The sequence below is a fragment of the Macaca nemestrina genome, chromosome 1 (assembly GCF_043159975.1).
Source record: "Macaca nemestrina isolate mMacNem1 chromosome 1, mMacNem.hap1, whole genome shotgun sequence".
Lineage (NCBI taxonomy): Eukaryota > Metazoa > Chordata > Mammalia > Primates > Cercopithecidae > Macaca > Macaca nemestrina.
Window position 1 is genome coordinate 112787213 of NC_092125.1, and position 19276 is coordinate 112806488.

Sequence of the window (19276 nt, forward strand, 5' to 3'; positions counted from 1 at the left end):
GATAAAAACCTCAATAACACTGATCACTAAAGAAATGCAATCAAAACCACCATGTGATACCGTCTCACACCAGTCAGAATGACTATGGTTAAAAAGTCAAAAAATAGGCCGGGCGCGGTGGCTCAAGCCTGTAATCCCAGCACTTTGGGAGGCCAAGACGGGCGGATCACGAGGTCAGGAGATCGAGACCATCCTGGCTAACACGGTGAAACCCCGTCTCTACTAAAAAATACAAAAAACTAGCCGGGCGAGGTGGCAGGCGCCTGTAGTCCCAGCTACTCGGGAGGCTGAGGCAGGAGAACGGCGTAAACCCGGGACGCGGAGCTTGCAGTGAGCTGAGATCTGGTCACTGCACTCCAGCCTGAGCGACAGAGCGAGACTCCGTCTCAAAAAAAAAAAAAAAAAAAGTCAAAAAATAACAGATGTTAGTGAGGTGTAGAGAAAAGGAAACACTTATACACTGTTGGTGGGAGTGTTAAATTAGTTCAACCATTGTAGAAAGCAGTATTCCTCAAAGAACAAAAAGCAGAACTACCATTCGACCCAGCAATCCCTGGGTATACCCAGAGGAATATAAATCATTCTACCCTGAAGACATATACATGCAAATGTTCACTGCACACTATTTACAGTAGCAAAGACTTGGGTGGCTTTCCAGGCTCAGAAGGAGGAGACTGAACAAAGGAACAAAGGCATGAAGACCCAGTGTACAATTTGGGAAGAGTCACTGGAACTAAGGCCCAGGGAAGAGGTAATGGCTGGAGAAGAGACTGAAAATTCAGACCCTCAGACTAGGGTTAAAAAATACTGTGCTGAGGTATCCAAACTATGGGTTCAAATACACTTATTGATCATCCATGTGCTAGGCATATTCTCTGTTTGTATATATTAGAACATGAACCTTCCAGGTCCTTGAAAATGCGTGCTGGGTACTAAATGAAATGTTTCCAGCTGTGATTTTTTTTTTTTTTTTTTTTTGAGATGGAGTCTTGCTGTGTTGCCAGGCTGGAGTGCAGTGGCACAATCTCAGCTCACTGCAACCTTCGCCTCCCCGGTTCAAGCGATTCTCCTGCCTCAGCCTCCCAAGTAGCTGGGACTACAGGCATGCACCACCACGCCCAACTAATTTTTGTATTTTTTAGTTGAGACGGGATCTCACCATGTTGGCCAAGATGGTCTCAATCTCATGATCCGCCTGCCTCAGACTCCCAAAGTGCTGGGATTACAGGTGTGAGCCACCGTGCCCGGCAGAAATAACTTTAAAAACTTAACATTACAGGCTCACGCCTGTAATCCCTGTAAACCCAGCACTTTGGGAGGCCAAGGCGGGCGGATCACCTGAGGTCAGGAGTTTGAGATCAGCCTGACCAACATAGTGAAACCCTGTCTCTACTAAAAATACAAAAATTAGCTGGGCATGGTGGTGCACCCCTGTAATCCTAGCTACTCAGAAGGCTGAGGCAGCAGAATTGCTTGAACCTGGCAGGCAGAGGTTGCAGTGAGCTGAGATCTTGCCACTGTACCCCACCCTGGGCAACAGAGCGAGACTCCGTCTCAAAAAACAAAAACAAAATAATTAAAAACATTATACAAATGTAAACTACAATGATGACGAGGAGGAGGAATGTGGACTCCATATGAAATTCCCTCATGGTATCTGCACTAGAACATCTCTACTTTTCTTAAACCTCAAACCTCGCTCATCTCTTTGACCCTCAGTCTCTACAGAGGATCTGTTCTCCCACTCTCCAAAATTGCTCAAGGCCATCTGATATGAGTGGCCTCAATTTATTTTCAGATGTGCATGTGCTTTACTTGGGGTTTTGTTTTGTTTTGGTTTTTAGTTCAGTTTTTTTTATTGGGGTTCAAATAGGAGACAGTCGTGGGGAACCTAGAAGGGAAAATCTGAAAGCAAGCAAATACAACACCATACTGAGAATTGTACTATATATATATAAAAGAAACAATACAGAAACTTCATTCTGCTATCACAAAGCCTTCAAAGAAATGACTATTGATGCCTTAGTGAGGTTCACTAGAAGGGAAAAAGTTGGCAGATGTTTCCTACAGAAGGAAAAGCATGAGCAAAATTCTGGAGACCTGCCATAGCTTCTTATGCTTCTGGAGGCAGTATGGATTCAGGGTTTGGATGTCAGCAATCCCTGAAACCATGTTTCACAACTCTCCAAATGCCAGTTTTTTCATTAATAAAGTATAATAATTCATATCTCATGGGGCTGTTAAACAAGAACATAAAGTACTCAGCTATACGGTAATAGCTCAACAAAGCTTGGCCATCATTATTATTATTACTAGCCTGGCATGAATGAAGTATGAAGGAATGGTGGTGGGTGATGAGTGTGGGAGAAATCAGAGGTTACATCATAAAGGCTCTGATGGCCACATGAGGAGTATGGATCTTACCCCCTAAAGGTATTGGAAAGCTTCTTAAATGGCTCTGCAATGGTGCAATTAAATTTATGTCTTGGAAAGATCACATTGGTCATGGTGTGCACATGTGGTTTTTGCCTATTCAGCTAAAAGCTCCTTAAAGCTTTTTATGCCATCACAGTCTTACGCACCTAAGAGGCTAAATTATTTGCCAATTTGTGGTTGTTGAATTGTCTATTTCAGAACTACTCTGAATTATTAGGTTGAGATTGAATGAGAGGAGCAGAACTGGAAGTAGAGCTGACATTTAGAAAGTTTCTGCAGTAACCCAGACAGTAGATTGTGGTGACCTCAACAATTGCCCAGTTACCTTCAGGACCAAGTCCAAGTTCCTTATAATGGTGTACAAAGCTGGCACAATCAGACCCCTGTTCTCAAAACAGCCTACCTCTCACTTGTCTTCTCACTTGCTCCACTTATGTACAATTATTTAAAGTTCTTGAAATATTCCTTTCCCTGTGTCTTCCCTCCATAGTTTCTCCTTCTGCATAGACTATTTCCTTTCCCTATCCACTTTCTACCTATTTCTTCTAGCTCCTATTCATCCTTCAAACCTCAGCTCAGATTTCACTTCCTCTAGGAAACCTTCAATGGCATTATCTTAGTCTTTTTGGCCTGCTATAACAAAACACCATAAACTGGGTGGCTTATAAACAACGGAAATGTATTTCACACAGTTTTGGAGGCTGGGAAGTCCTAGATCAAAGCACCGACAGGTTCAATGTCTGGTGAAGGTCCACACTCTGGCTCATAATGGTACATTCCCACTATATCCTCACGTGGTAGAAGGGGCTAACTAGCTCTCTGGGGTCTCTTTTACAAGCATATTAATCCCATTTATGAGGGTTCCATCTCCAGTGATCTAATCACCTCCTCATGGCTCCACCTCATAATACTTCTGGAGGCAGAAGTATTAACCTTAACCTTAACTATAATACTTCTGGAGGCAGAAGTATTAACCTTAAGGGTTAAGATTTCAACACATGAACTGGCGGGGGAGGGAGGTGGGGATGGGACACAAATATTCAGACCGTAGCAGACAACTTGCTGTTTTAATGTAGAATGGATGACCCTCATTTCCCCAGAGCACTCCATGCTCTTCTATCAGGGAACTTATTAAAATCATGTAACATGTTTCTTGGTGACAAGAACTAGGTCTTTTGTTTCTGTAACTGAAGTGCTTAGCCCAGTATCTGGCATGTGACGTGCCCAGTAAATGTTTGCTGAATAAGTGAATCCGTGTCTCTTGTTTGCCACTATTTGCCCACTGAATCCATTAAGTGAGTTTTCATAATGGATACCATTGAAAATTCAACCCTGAAAAGAACGACTTTGGTTGTGGACCCATAAAGTCTTAGAAATAGTGAAGCTCCTACTGTCAATCCTTGAAAGGGAACAGTGCAGCTGCTGTATGCCTTGAGAATGGGCAAAAGACAAGCGACAAAAAGAGCACCAAAGGCACCTACTTGTCCCTCTGGGCCAGGGCCTCAGCGTATTGGTCGGGCTTGACTTGGTCTCCTGGTACATCTTCCCAGTTTTTGGTGACTCCCTTCAGTTTCTCTGAGAGCTCCAGGTTACACTCCTTCTCTGCTTCCACCAGAGCTGCCATCCGCGCAGCTTCATTCTTTGCTAGCCTGGATTCCTGGAAAAAGAACAAAAAGTGAGAGGCCGCAAAATTTCTACCCAGGTTAGGAGCCCTAAGACCCAGGAACACTGATGAATTTGAGAGGGAAAGTAGAGATGGAAAAGGTGAATGCCAGAAGGCAGGGTAGTAGGAAAAGGAGTATGAATAAAAGAGAACCACTAGCTATGGACTTTGGGAGCTCCTCACCTCCTGCAGGAGCTGGATCTTATTCTCCAAGAGCTCATAAACATGCTCCGTCTCCTGCTGTCGCTCCTCAAACTGGCGTCGGAGCTCAGCTTCATTCTGACTGTTGAGATTCTCCACATCAGCCCTAAAACCACAGAGCATTAGCCAGTCAGAGCCAGACATACAGTTTAGCAAGTGGAACCATTAAGGTTGTTCCAGTAATTCAGAGTGACACCAATAAGAAGAAAAATTGAGCATTTTTTCCCTCTACAGTTATCTGTGGAACTGAGCTCTTCAACTTCTTCAGGTTGAAAAAGTTCCAAACTTTTAGAAACTCTAACTTTGTGTTGTTTGTCAAGTAGTATATACTTGACTTCCTAGTGCCTTCATTATCTTTATATCTTCCAGAGGAACTTTCGTTTGGAAGGCAAGTAGTCATCAAATGGCTCACATTCACTGTCATCTGTCCTGGGACTCTTCCACTGACACTGCCTCCTAGAATGCTTTGCTAGTTCCTTGCCTTTCTTGCTATTTGAAATTCAAGTGTTCTTTCCATTTAGGTTGCTGGGACAGGATATCCATTTGGACAGCCACAGAAATGCTCTCTTCCTTTAAAACCAGTAATCCATAGTAGGCTGTCCTACATCTGGGCTACCTATCCAGAGTTCTATCCAGCTTTCCCATGGTCCCATGCAGAGACATTTAATCCATGAAAGCTCAAGATTTGGGCTGAGCTTTGCCTCTCTGATATCCCTAGGATTGAATGCCCAGGCACTAGCATGAAGTGGGTAAGGTATCATCAACTTATTTATAGTGAACAACAGCTGCCCTCAGATGTCTGAGGATTAGAAATTTGGGAGCAATATCAGATGCTGAATGATTTTGATTCCTATTGGTTTTACTCCTGCTTTAAGCCATTTGTTGAGAACCATGGGCCATCTTCTTGTTCTCAGGACAAAGAACAATATTGAACTGGTATAGGCTTATGGGGCACTAAGACCAGTGGTACTTTAGTATTTGTCTCAGGGGGTTGTGTCCATGAAGAGCAAATGATGCTTCCCTAAAGATTACAGGATTCCTTGCTGCATAGTGGACACTACTGAGCACCATCCCAGGGGCTATATTTATCTTGAGCTCCTCTGTCATTATATAGCTTTTGGGGGGTATGAGGATCTTGACCACAAAAGAGACAAAAGTCAAGCGTATAACCCAAGACCCCCAAACACGCAGACCCCAGGAATCATCAACTTTTATTTTGAATCTATATTTGACTCCATATTTCTTGCTAGTGCAATAGATAACTACCAACTATAATCTGTAGAGAATGGAAGTTACACATTTTCTGAGTAACTCCATTAGCCAGGAACGCCTTATTTAAGATGCTACGGCTGTTTGAAGTCAGAAGATCCTAAACTTTGGCCGGGCGCGGTGGCTCATGCCTGTAATCCCAGCACTTTGGAAGGCCGAGGCGGGTGGATCACAAGGTCAGGAGATCAAGACCATCCTGGCTAACACAGTGAAACCCCGTCTCTACTAAAAATACAAAAAAAACTAGCCAGGCGTGGTGGCGGGCGCCTGTAGTCCCAGCTACTCGGGAGGCTGAGGCAGGAGAATGGCGTGAACCCGGGAGGCGGAGCTTGCAGTGAGCTGAGATCACGCCACTGCACTCCAGCCTGGGCAGCAGAGCGAGACTCCGTCTCAAAAAAAAAAAAAAAAAAAAAGAAGATCCTAAACTTTATGACAGAAGATGAGGGTTCTGCCACTGATTTGAGAAGAATATACCTTAGTTTTCTCATTTCTTAAAAATAGAATAATGTCACCTGATTCAAATGACATTTTTAAAAGTTTTTTAAATCAAAGCATTACACAAATTTCAAAATTTATTAATTGTCATTGTAAGTTGTTCTAACATTTATTAGCCTATTTAATGCCTTTAAATAGTAATACCAGCACATTGTGTGTAATTTAATTTGGTTTTAAATATTCTGAACTTGCTGGATTGTCATCCTAAATATCAAGAAATACTGTAGATGCAGAAAGAATGCCAGATCAGATTGATTGTGTACTGATCCCAGGACATAATCTGAAAACATTGGTTTTTTTTTTTTTTTTTGCATTTACATATTATTTTCTCTTATTTTTCAACTTTTATTTCAGCTTCAGGGTCTACTTGTGTAGATTTGTTACCTGAGTATATTACATGATACTGAGGTTTGGGGTACAAATGATCCCATCACCCAGGTACTGAGCACAGTACCCAATAATTAGTTTTTCAACCCTTCCTCCACTCCCCACCTCCCCACTCTAGTAGTCCCCAGTTTCTACTGTTGCTATCTTTATGTCCATGAGTACTTGTTGTTTAGCTCCTGCTCATAAGTGAGAACATGCTACCGCATTTGATTTTCTGTTTCTGCATTAATTTTCTTAGGATAATGGCCTCCAGTGGCATCTGTGTTGCTGCAAAGGACATGATTTCATTCTTTTTTGTGGTTGTATAGTATTCCATGGCATATATGTAAATGTGATGTAACACTTTTTTAAAATCCAGTCTACTGTTGATGGGCACCTAGGTTGATTCCATGTCTTTGCTATTGTGAATAGTGCTGCAATGAACATGTAAGTGTATGTGTCTTTTTGATAGATTTGTTTTGTTTTGGATGTATGCCCTAATGGGATATATCCAAATTAATGGATATATCCAATTAATATTTGGGTGCAATGGGATTGCTGGGTCAAATGGTAGTTCTGTTTTAGGTTCTTTGATAAATCTCCAGACTGCTTTCCACAGTGACTGAACTAATTTATATTTCCACCAACAGCGTGTAAGCATTCTCATTTCTATGCAGCCTCGCCAGCATCTGTTGTTTTTAGACGTTTTAATAGTAGCCATTCTGACTGGTGTGAGATGGTATCTCATTGTGGTTTTGATTTATATTTCTCTGGTGATTAGTGATGTGAAGCAATTTTTCATATATTTGGTGGGCATTTGTATGTCTTCTTTTGAAAAGTGTTTGATCATGCCTTTTGCTCATTTTTTAAATGGGGTTATTTGTTTTTCATTGTTCAATTGTTAAATTTCTTATGGATTCTGGATATTAGACCCTTGTCAGATGCTAGTTTGCAAATTTTTTTAGATTCTAGAGGTTGTCTGTTTACTCTGTTGATAGTTTATTTTGCTGTGCAAAACTCTTTAAATAAATCCCACTTGTCTCTTTTGTTTTGTTGCAATTGCTTTTGAGGACTTAGTCATAAATTCTGAGGCCGATGTCCAGAATGGTGTTTCTTGGGTTTTCTTTTAGGATTCTTATAGTTTGAGGTCTTACATTTACATCTTTAATCCATCTTGAGTTAATTTTTATATGTGCTGAAAGGTAGGGGCCCAGTTTCATTCTTTTGCATATGGCTAGCCAGTTATCCCAGCACCATTGAAGAGGGAGGCCTTTTCCCACTGCTTATTTTTGTTGATTTTGTCGAAGATCAGATTGCTGTAGGTGTGTGGCTTTATTTTTGGGTTCTCTATTTGTTTCCATTGGTCTATGTGTCTTTCTTTCCTTTTTTTTTTTTTTTTCCCCCAGCAACATGCTGTTTTGGCAACTGTAGCCTTGTAGTATAGTTTGAAGTTGGATAGTGTGATGCCTCTGGCTTTGATCTTGGTCATTTGATGAATGACACTGGTAGTTTGATAGGAATAGTGTTGAATCTGTAGATTGCTTTGGGCAGTGTGGCCATTTTAATGATATTGATTCTTCCGATCCATGAGCATGGAATGTTTTTCCATTTGTTTGTGTCATCTATGATTTCTTTTAGCAGTGTTTCGTAGTTCTCCTTGTAGAGATCTTTCACCTCCTTGGTTAGATGTATTCCAAGGTATTTTTTTTTTTTAGTGGATATTGTAAATGGGATTGCATTCTTGATTTGGCTCTCAGCTTGAATGTTATTGGTGTGTAGAAATGCTACTGATTTTTGTATGTTAATTTTTGTATTCTGAAGCTTTATTGAAGTCTGAAAATATTTTTAATAATTCTAATACTTGTCATTTAACACTAAGTTTTTAAAAAACTATAAATTATAAAAGTAATCATTTGAGCAATGCAAATGTATATTAAAAAAAATTAAGTCTTCTCCCTATCACGGACTGTGATCTCACTCTTCCTCAATATATATACTTAATCAAGGAATTCCCACTAGGACAATAATATAGAGCTAACTCATTCTTTAATAATTGCATAATAGTCCACCGTGTAGTAATACCAAAATTTATTCAATCAAAATTTATTCAATCAGTTGGTAATTGTTTCTAGTTTTTTGCCATTACAACTAATGATGCAATAAACATCCTTATACATTTATCCTTTCACACTAATGCTTTTATTTATAAGAAACAGATTCCTTCTAGGGATTGTTTGATCAAAGGAAATCCTCCTTTTTTACTATAACAGGTAGCACCACATACTAAAAATGTTGTCACAATTTACACTCACTGATAGTGTGTGAGAGTGCTCATTTTCCCCAAACGTTATCTCAGCCCTTGATGTTATTATAGGCTGACTGATACTTTTTTATAAAGCTTATTTGCATTTGCCTCTACTAAAAGTGGAAACATTCATTGTTTCTGTTTAATTGATTGCTGACTAAAAGGAAGTTTGCAATCTTAGGTCTGATGGATTTACCAACTTATGGCAAGGTCCATCTGACCTAGTAATAGACAGAGAGTCCAAGGGAAACACAGCATATGAAAATCTATTGTTTCAGTTCCTGAATCAGACACAGGATTCAAATGCCATAGATAGGTTAAGGAATTTGGTTCCAAATCTGTTGCTCTCAGATTAGCAAGCCAGACTCTGGAAAGGACCAGAGCTTAAAATTACAACTCACCATGTTTTATCCAGATGCTGTTTCTTGTCCTGGAGTTCTCGTTTCAAGCTCTCCACTTCAACCTTCAGCTCAATGTTCTGAAAAGCACACAGGCATTAATTGTTATTAACTGCCACAGACCCTCTATCCTGGATCCAGATTCCTATTTGAGTCTTGCCTTGGTCTACAGCCTCTCACCTCATCTCTGCCCTCTTCGTGACCCTTGACGTAGTTAGCTATTTAGTTGGATCAGCAATCTAGTCAAGGAAGAATAAACTGTACAGCTTCAGGATTTCCCCGAGCTACTTATCGATTTTCCCGAGCTACTTATCGATTTTCCCAACCTATTCATCATTACCCCTGGATCATGAACACTGCTCAAGCCTATTCGTTCTCTAAACCATTGCAGGACAGAGTATGTATTAAAATAAATTTTTCCTAACTAATACAGATTGTTCCTGAAAACCAAATTGCTAGAATAATACTTTTAAGAGAATTATAGTAATAGAATAATACTTTTAAATGCCTGGGGATTTCATTAGTTAAAGATATTTGGTTGTAAACATTTTTAAAAACAATGCTTTTATCATAAAATTGGAATTTTACAAATTAGGTTTGCTTTTTGAGAGGGAACTCTGATGGTAAAGTTACACAGGGAACAATTAATTTTTATTGAGGTGAGGAAGCAACAAGTAAGATTTGGGGAAACAGAAATAAGGAAACAAAAACATCCCAAGTGTGTCTGGTGCAGGTTAGGTGGCTTAGTGTGGGTAAAGAGTATAGAAAATAGTTTGCAACTAGTTTGTGAAAATCCTGCTAAGACAACTGGATAGGCTGGGCACGGTGGCTCACGCCTATAATCCCAGCACTTTGGGAGGCCAAGGTGGGCGGATCACTTGAGGTCAGGCTTTCAAGACCAGCCTGACCAACATGGTGAAACCCCGTCTCTACTAAAAATACAAAAATTAGTTGGGCGTGGTGATGCACGCCTGTAATCCTAGCTACTCCGGAGGCTGAAACAGGAGAATCGCTTGAACCCAGGAGGTGGAGGTTGCAGTCAGCCAAGATCATGCTGCTGCACTCCAGCCTGGGTGACAGAGCCAGACTCTGTCTCAAAAAAAAAAAAAAAAAAAAAAAGCAAAAAAAACCCCCAAAAACTGGATAATAATCAGTAGAGATCAAAGACTCATCAGGGAGCTTTAAGCAAAGTATTGCCATGATCAGGCCCATGTTGAAGAAGGAATTATGAAGAAGATGGATGGGTCAGGGGCAACTGACCAGAATAGGGAGGGGGACTGTCTAAGGACAAGAGGTACAGGAAAAAAGACTCAAAAGACGTTTTAGAGACAGAAGCCACAGGCCTTGATGACTTTTGAGATTCAGATTAGACTGGAGGGAGGACCAAAGACAATGCTGAAATTTCTAGCATGTCGGTGGGAATGCATTCTATTAAGTAAAATAGGGGCAGGTTTGTGGGGGAACCTAAGGAGGACTCTACAAAATGTTAGTTGAGGGATTACTTTATTTCAGTTTAAACCTCAGCATACAAAGATGAATTAGTCCCGTCCCTGATGAAGTCCATAATACAGTATTAGGCAAGAAGAATGTTATTAATTGAAAAAGTAAAGAAGTCTTTAGATCAGAGGTTGACAGAGAGACTGAAGGTGCAGTAGCTAAAGTATGAAAAGTAGTATTGTGGGTACTAAAACAGTAGGGAGGATTTTACTTTACTACCACCATATAATAACCTCCAACACTTAGACTTCTAGAAGTCCAAGGCAACACACAATAGCAGCATATTGCCTACCATACTTGTGAAGACATTTCATAACCCATGTTTCCATGCAGGGTGGTTGAAACACAAATACTATTGGGAAAAGTAGAAACCTGGTTTAGATATTTGAGAGTTACTTAGAATTAAAGAATTTTAGAGTTGGAAGGCAGTTGGACTCGAGGCATTTTAGATTATATTACTAGTATGTTTCTAGTGACATACTGCAAAGAATATTTGTTTCCCTCATAAGTAGGTACCTTTTGACTAAGGTTAGAACATTGGTTCAGATCCAGTGAGATGAAAATATCCTAATTTCTTCAAGGCTTACATTATAGCATGTAAGAAGAAAATGACAGCTCTGTCTTTTCAGGATATCCTTTAAAGTTATTATTTTATGAACACTAGATAGCATTACCAGATTTAGCAAATAAAAATATAAGATACCTAGTTCAATTTAAATTTCAGGTAAACAACAAATAATTTGTTTCATTAGAAGTATATCCTTTGCAATATTTGAGACGTAACTTAAATGCTAAAACATTGTTTGTTGTTTATCTGAAATTTAAATTGAATTGAGTACCCTGTATTTTATTCTGCAATGCAAATACCAAAAGATTAACAAACAGAAACAAGCATATTTCAATTTTGTATGAGGAACAAGTCCAAGATCTCTATATCAGTTTCATGGCGTGGCACTGCGAGAATAATTCATCTGTACCAATTGATCAATCGGTAAAACAGAAGATTTGATAAACTGTTGCTATGTCCCCAGCTTTGTGGTCAATACTTAAAGGAATTCAAATGTCTTCATAAGAAATGGTCCCTAAGCTAGAGGCCCTTCATAGAGGTGAAGGAATATGCATTCAATTATGTGGCAAATGCAGAGAGGGAGCAATTTCCTCATCTGTAATATGCAGATAATTATATCTTCCTCATTCATAAACCTACCTTAGAGGATTGTGAGGCATAAATAAATTAATACATGTAAAGGACTTAGGACAGTGTTTCTAACGCAGGTATAATTAAAATTTTAATTATAATAATATTATCACCATCATCATCAAGAACAACAGCATTATCATTTGGGAACAGCAGTTTGCTTTCCATGAGACCATAATATTTCAAGTGGATTCAGTGTTCAGGATATGGTACTGAGACAGAGGACTCTTAAGTTTATTATTATTTCTGCCACCAATTGATTCACTTCTGTGACCTTGGGTAAAATTCTGCTAAGGCTTCTCCACCTGGAAAATGACAAAGAATGGGCAAAAAGCTATTTAAATCTCATATGAAAGAAAATGGAATCTATAATTATGAAATGTTATTATCAATGATATTCCTCTGCCTGGCTAATTTATATAAATCAGAAAAGTCTGGATATGCTAAACCACCTCAGATAAGCCAAAACTGCTTGAGCAGATTTTTTAAAAATCTCATGTCTAAAAATACCTGAGTTCTCCAATGACTGGAGCTATATCGATGCCCTCTGCCTAGTTCTCAGTCTCATGATGGGACATAGGGAATCTCTATCAGGTGTAAACTGATCAACAGAAAGTTCCCTGAAAAGTCCTTTACTATTAATACTATTTTTGCATGAGGAATCTTTGAATATTCAAATAAAAGTAAACAAACAACAGGGAATGTGAGAGGCACTATGAAACCAACCTAAGGCCGGAAAGAATTAAGTTCAAATCCCGGCTCTATCACTTTCCTGCTAGGTGACCTTGGGCAGGTTAACTAATCACTATGAGCCTCAGTTTTCTCATGAGTATAGTGTGGTTGCCTTCTTTTTTAATGAAGATAAGTATTCACGAGGGATTCTGTGAGGATTAAATGAGACAATGTGCATGATAAACATAGAACAATGCCTTGCACACAGCTGTTCAGCAACTTGGATTCACTGTCCCTTCATGTCCAGACTAACCAGTGCCAGTCAGAGACCTCAGCCTTACCAGGAAAAATACTTAGATCTAAAGGAAGAAAAATGGAGGACATAAATTAGTAGATTCTATCTGTTCTAAATCCCACTGAAGAAAATGAAGTCAATGCTTCGACCAATTTTGCCAAAGATTCACAGATTTGAAGACCTTGGTATTTCTGTGTTCTAGTTCTCTTAAAGACAAGGAAATTGAAATCCAGAAGGATTACCTCCAAGGTAAAAGCCATAACTGAAACCAACCCTCCACTATTGCTTTAGCCTTTTACCAGAGAGACCAGCTCAGGAAACACTGCCCAGTTTTGTCTGATTTTGTAGAATGTGGTAAAGTATAAAATTAGAGAATGTGCTGTCTGAAGTTAGTCTTGAAATAATATATGGAGGCAGTAAGTATAATGGTCAAGAGCATAGGTGAAGGCGAGAAGAGGGCTTGACAAGTCACCTGCCCTCTCTAAGTGCCTCATTCACCTCGTCTATCAAGGAGATAACAATGATATTAATCTACAAAGGATGTTAGGGAGACTAAATGAAATAATGCACAAAAATCACATTGCACAGTGCCTGGCATGCAGTCAGCATTCAGAAAATGATAACTATTATTAACTATAAAAACAATAACAATTTACCCACTCTGACTAGGATAGCTGAAATCCAGAAGGGGTTTCAAGGTAAAAGCAATAATTTACCTCCAAGGTAAAGGCAGTAAGTAGAAAAGAAAAATGAAAAAGTCTATTCAAATAGATAATAAAGTTTATGAGTCTCACACAGAACTGCTAAAATGGCTTCATCTCCACAAGATTAAATCCTGAATATTATAATCAATTATTTCAGTGGATCAAAGTGATTTAATTTCACAAGTACTACAAAATCTTACCCCATGAAAATGCAAAGACAAACCAGTTTACAGTATCTTACATCAAAGTCTAACCTTCTTGCACCTTCTTTCTCTAGAAAAATCATCATATAGCTATCATATTTATTCATGCTCCATTAGTAAATATTCATGTGTAAATTGCTAAATTCTAAGTATAGCATAAGTAGATTCCAAATTAACTGCATTTGCTTATTTTATCACCAAGTCTTCTTGGCTCTTTGTCAAGATATCTAAGGAAATTTATGTACTCAAGAAAGGGTAGATGGGAAGAGAAAGCACTTCTTTTTCTTCATGCCTGCAAAGGAGTATTCGCCCATCTAACTCAAGAAAAAGTTTCAATGATGAAGCTGAAATTAAACTTTTAGTATAATGTTAGTACCTAGAACTAGAGCACAGGGCTAACAAGTTTATGGATTAACTGTGTTTAGTCAGACTTTCTCTGTGTCCACAGCTTGTTTTGTTTCTGGAAACATCACTTGACCAGAGTCTTAACACCAATCCATGTTAAATACAGGATTCTACTGAAATGATTTCCACACTGGTGTTTACTGCAAAGTGCAAAATAGGATTAGGTTAAAAGCAACCAGCAGTAACCAATCAGCTAACTCCTTTCCAAGGCTTCAAGTTGAACTCTATCACTTGTTCCATTGCTCATATAATCCACAATATGGCTATCTTTTTAAAAAGTATTATTTTCAAAATCTTGCCCCAATAGAAGCCATGGCAGAGTGAATCCTTAAAAACTACTTTTTACAAAAACAAAGAGAAATGGCTTTTCCTAATCAATTTTTAAAAATATTAATCCAAAATTAATTATTTCATCATCAAATGCTGATTATTGTCTATTATTCTAACTTGGTCAATAGTTTGCACACTGCCTCCTATGTAATACTAATATTCTACAAGACATTTCTGCAAGTAGTGGAATGAGAAGTTTCAATCGAATGCAATGTAGTCATCGCCAGGGAGTGTTAACAAATCCATTCGGACTCTCAAAGGATTGATTCTCCATACTTAGCAACTCTCTTAGTGTTGAAAGGGATTCAGAGGTCCTGTAAGGAATAATGGAGATGTCTGATGTGTATTCCTTATACTTGGTATGTCTGCAATCCAGTTGAGAGGAGGAGAGCAAAACACGAAGGTATGAATTTAAAATGCTAACGGTGATGTTTGGTGAGGGAGTTCAGATATGGTTCAAGTTCCCAAGTAAGATTTAATGTGTAAGTAAGATATAGAGGGGTAGAGACAGTATAGATAAGGAAATATGGTAGTAAGAGTGAAACTGCTATACAACCCAAATGTACAAGTACCATTTGGTAGCTCACTTCCTTCAAGCATAAATATTTAATACAGCAAAGTTCTAGAACAATTTTTAAAACTTCATCCATTAACAGATGATTGGATAAACAAAATGTGGTATATATACAATGAAGTATTATTTAGTATTATATAAAGGAATGCTACATGTCACTACATGGATGAACCTTGAAAATATTATGGTAAATGAAAGAAAGGCAGTCACAAGTCACAAAGAACCATATATTGTATCATTTCATTTATATGAAATGTCCAGAATAAGCAAATCCACAAAGCATAGATTAGTGGTTGATTGCAGCTGGGGGAATAGGGAAATTCGGTGCTGATGGCTGATGGGTCAGGGTTTCCTTTTAGAGTGATAACTGTCCTAAAATTCATTACAATAATTTCTGCACAACTCAATATACTAAAACAACGGTGTGTACGGAATTCTACACTTCAAATGGGTGACTTGTAATGGTATGTGAATTATATTTCGATGAAGTGGCTATGAAAATGTTTCAAAAGGCCCTAGGAAGTTTTAATCGTTTATAATGAAATGATAATACTTATTAAATTAAATATACACTTAGAAAGTGTTTGGCAAATGTATTGCCTTCAAGTTCCTCTAACAGAGATTACTTATCACTGGATATTTCCAAATCTCTCTCCAATCTTGCCCCTCGTCTTCAGCCCTCTCCCCCACCCTCCCGGGTTACCACTCTATTAGGTATTTCTTCCTTCTCCCTAGGACTGGAGTACATGAATCGTCTCATATCTGGTTTCCCCAACCTGAGTCCCTCTACTGCTTCATTTTTTCCTAAAGCATAGCTCTGGTTATTTCATTCCCTCTGTTCAAAAAGCATTTAATATGTGATGCAGGTCCAGCTAAAGAAGAAAAAGGAAAGAAAGAAAAAACCTTTTAATGATTTTTAACTGCACAGCAATTAAATTTTACACAACTGGCCTGATAATAGAGTCTATTCAAAATTTGACCTCAATCTACCTATCCAGCTTTATCTCCATCATTATCTGCTAGCCTAACTGGATTTCCCAAACATGCCCTATGCTTCTCAGTGCCATATCATTGTGTGCCCTTCAGCTTCAAGGTTAAATGCCATGTCCCCTGTGAAGCCTGCCTTTATCTCTCCAAATTAAAAGTAATTTCTCATGATGTGACATTATGAGCTTTCAAATTTCTTTTCATACTGCAACACTGTCATCCTGTGTAAATGCTTCATATTTCTACACCTGCCTTATTTACCTGTTTAAATTGCAAACTCCCTAAGGACAGAGGTAATGATGGTGTGGCAGAACTAGCCAGGTGCATGCTTCTTAAGATACTGCCTCTCAGCGTTGTCATGCTGGGGCAGGAATTTCAGGATAAGTAAACCTAGGTTCACATACCTTTCTGCCACTTCCTAACTGGGGGACATTTTTGTGTAAATTACTTAACCTTTTACAACCGAATTTCCTCATTTATAAAATAGGGGTTGCAAAAATTACCTCAAAGTTTGTAGTAGGAATAAATGAATTTTTGTAAAGTACCCAGCACAATGTCTGATACAAATAACCGGCAGCTCGGGCACAGTGGTTCACGCCTGTAATCCCAGCACTTTGGGAGGCTGAGGCGGGTGGATCACTTGAGGTCAAGAGTTCGAGACCAGCCTGGCCAAACTGGCGAAATGCTGTCTCTACTAAAAATACAAAAATTGGCCGCGCAGGGTGGTGGGTGCCTGTAATCCCAGCTACTCGGGAGGCTAAGGCAGGATAATCGCTTGAACCCGGGAGGCAGAGGTTGCAGTGGGCCAAGATTGTGCTGCTCTACTCCAGCAGGGGTGACAGAGTGAAACTCCACCTCGAAAAAATAAAAAATGTACTCCAGCCGGGGTGACAGAGCTAAACTCCACCTCAAAAAAATTAAAAAATAAGGGCTAGGCACAGTGGCTCATGCCTGTAATCTCAACACTTTGGGAGGCTGAGGCAGGTGGATCACGAGGTCAGGAGATTGAGACCATCCTGGTTAACATGCTGAAACCCCATCTCTACTAAAACTACGAACAATTAGCGGGGCGTGGTGGCGGGCGCCTGTAGTCCCAGCTACTCGGGAGGCTGAGGCAGGAGAATGGTATGAACCTGGGAGGCAGAGATTGCAATGAGCCGATCTTGCCACTGCATTCCAGCCTGGGTGACAGAGCGAGACTCCATCTCAAATAAATAAATAAATAAATAAATAAATAAATAAATAAATAAATAAATACTTTTTCAGATTTTTGTTTTGTTTTTGTTTTTTTGATGGAGTCATGCTCTGTTGCCCAGGCTGGAGTGCAGTGGCACGATCTCGGCTCACTGCAAGCTCCGCCTCCCGGGTTCATGCCATTATCCTGTCTCAGCCTCCCAACTAGCTGGGACTACAGGCGCCCGCCACTACGCCTGGCTAAGTTTTTGTATTTTTAGTAGAGACGGGGTTTCACCGTTTTAGGCAGGATAGTCTCGATCTCCTGACCTCGTGGTCCGCCCGCCTCGGCGTCCCAAAGTCCTGGGATTACAGGTGAGCCACCGCGCCCTGCCGACTGTTTCAGTTTTAAGCTAAGCGTGTTCTCTAATAGGTATATTATTGACCCATTGACAATGAAAGATCACATACACTTTAGGATTCCAGCCTCCTCTTCTACTGCTCATGCTCTCAGGTAAGAAGGGCTAAACATCCTACTCCTGTGCACTACGTGGAGCTCAGAAATACTGACTTAAAATCTCCAGATCTTAAGCTGAACGTTTTAGAGGGAAAATTGAGTATGGACCCAGTATTAGATGGTATTATGGAATTAGTTTTAAGCTTTTTGGATACAATAATGGTATTGTGGTTATGTTTAAAAACAAAGCCTTCGCTGGGAGGGTTACATTCTGATATCTTTCCAGATAAAATTATATGATGCCAGAGAGTTGCTGTAAGGGGTAGAGGAGGACAAGATGGGGAAAGAACAGTGCAGGGAGATCACTGAAAAGAACAGCAAAATGTTGGGAACCGTTGAAGGTGAGTGATGGGAACATGGCTCCCTGGTAAATGGGACACGTACATAGGGAGGTACTCTTCTCATAGTCTTTGTTTATATTTGAAAATTTTCAAACTTACATAATGAGAAGTCAAAAGGGGCATTTTCATCCCAAAAAAGTAAATGTCCATATTATTTTTTATTTTTTCATTTTCATTTCTGGAATTACCTAAACTCAGGTCATAGACAGCAATGAAAATTCGGCTCCCTGTGGCAGCTTCTTTCAGCCACCAGACTTACATAGACTCAGTGGTGCGGAGTCCGTTTCCCAATACTGAAGGATAAAGAAAATTAAACCTGCCTCTAGGCACGTCTCAAACTTGGGAGACTCAGAATACAACAGAGTATGGGTCACAGGGAGGAAAGAAGAGATGCAGAAATAAATTAAAAACAAGATTTGTTTAAAGAGGAACTGCAACTTTTTTAATTGGGCAGATTGAACCTATAAAAGCACAGTTCTCTCCCTTCACCTCTTTAGTCTCTTCGACTTTCACATTGTTTCACTCACTCTCTTCCTCTCCCTTTCACCCGCTCACCTTACCCAGCTTGAACTGTGCCCTCTGATCTGACACAGGATAACGATGACATCAGTCATTATCCGGCAGCCATTTTTTCTGATAACTAAAGTTCTGAGTGATGATAGTTCATGGTGAGATAATTTCCAAGACCTTGCTAGCCATTGGCGGCACTACTCTCCATTAAAGACAAGTGCATTTATTGACTGAGAAATCAATCATACAAGTGTCCCTGGAGGCCACCAAGGCTTTGCCTGAACTGTTCTCAGCCTATGATGGTTTCTCTTTCTAAACCTGTTCTTCTGGGTTCAGCTCAAACATTCTCTCCTATACAAACCTTTCCCCAACCTCCCAGTCAGAACTAATAATTTGTTTTCACTTCAGCTGTACTTAGTTTATAATTTATATGACTATAATTTAATAACTGAGATTCTTCTGATAGTACAAAGAGGTGCTATCATAACTACCTCTGGGCAACAGGCAAAAATCAAGACTGTCCTTAGTAAACCAGCATTCATACGAGGTCATCTGATGTTTACCTCTAGTAGAGCACTCATCCGTCTCTGCCTTGCATTGCTTATTTAAAATGTCTGCTTCCCCTTCGAGGTTTTAGAAAAGTTCTTTGCTCACAATAACTCTTAGTATAAGTTTCTGGAATAAACACTTTGTTATCACTCTTGAACTGATGACTTACATTTTTGTTTTGGCATTTA

The 19276-nt window shown here is 39.4% G+C and overlaps 1 protein-coding gene across 24 annotated transcripts in view; it reads right to left on the reverse strand.

Annotated features, from left to right (window-relative positions):
- LOC105479022 (myomegalin) overlaps window positions 1-19276 on the reverse strand; it is a 220063-nt gene that overhangs the window by 97953 nt on the left and 102834 nt on the right. For all 24 annotated transcript variants that reach the window (XM_071069792.1, XM_071069790.1, XM_071069844.1 and 21 more), the window contains 3 exons: window positions 9137-9213; window positions 4283-4406; window positions 3918-4093 (listed from right to left, as the gene is read on the reverse strand). In XM_071069792.1, the coding sequence (XP_070925893.1) occupies window positions 3918-4093; window positions 4283-4406; window positions 9137-9213 (377 nt within the window). The remainder of the gene's footprint in view (window positions 1-3917; window positions 4094-4282; window positions 4407-9136; window positions 9214-19276) is intronic.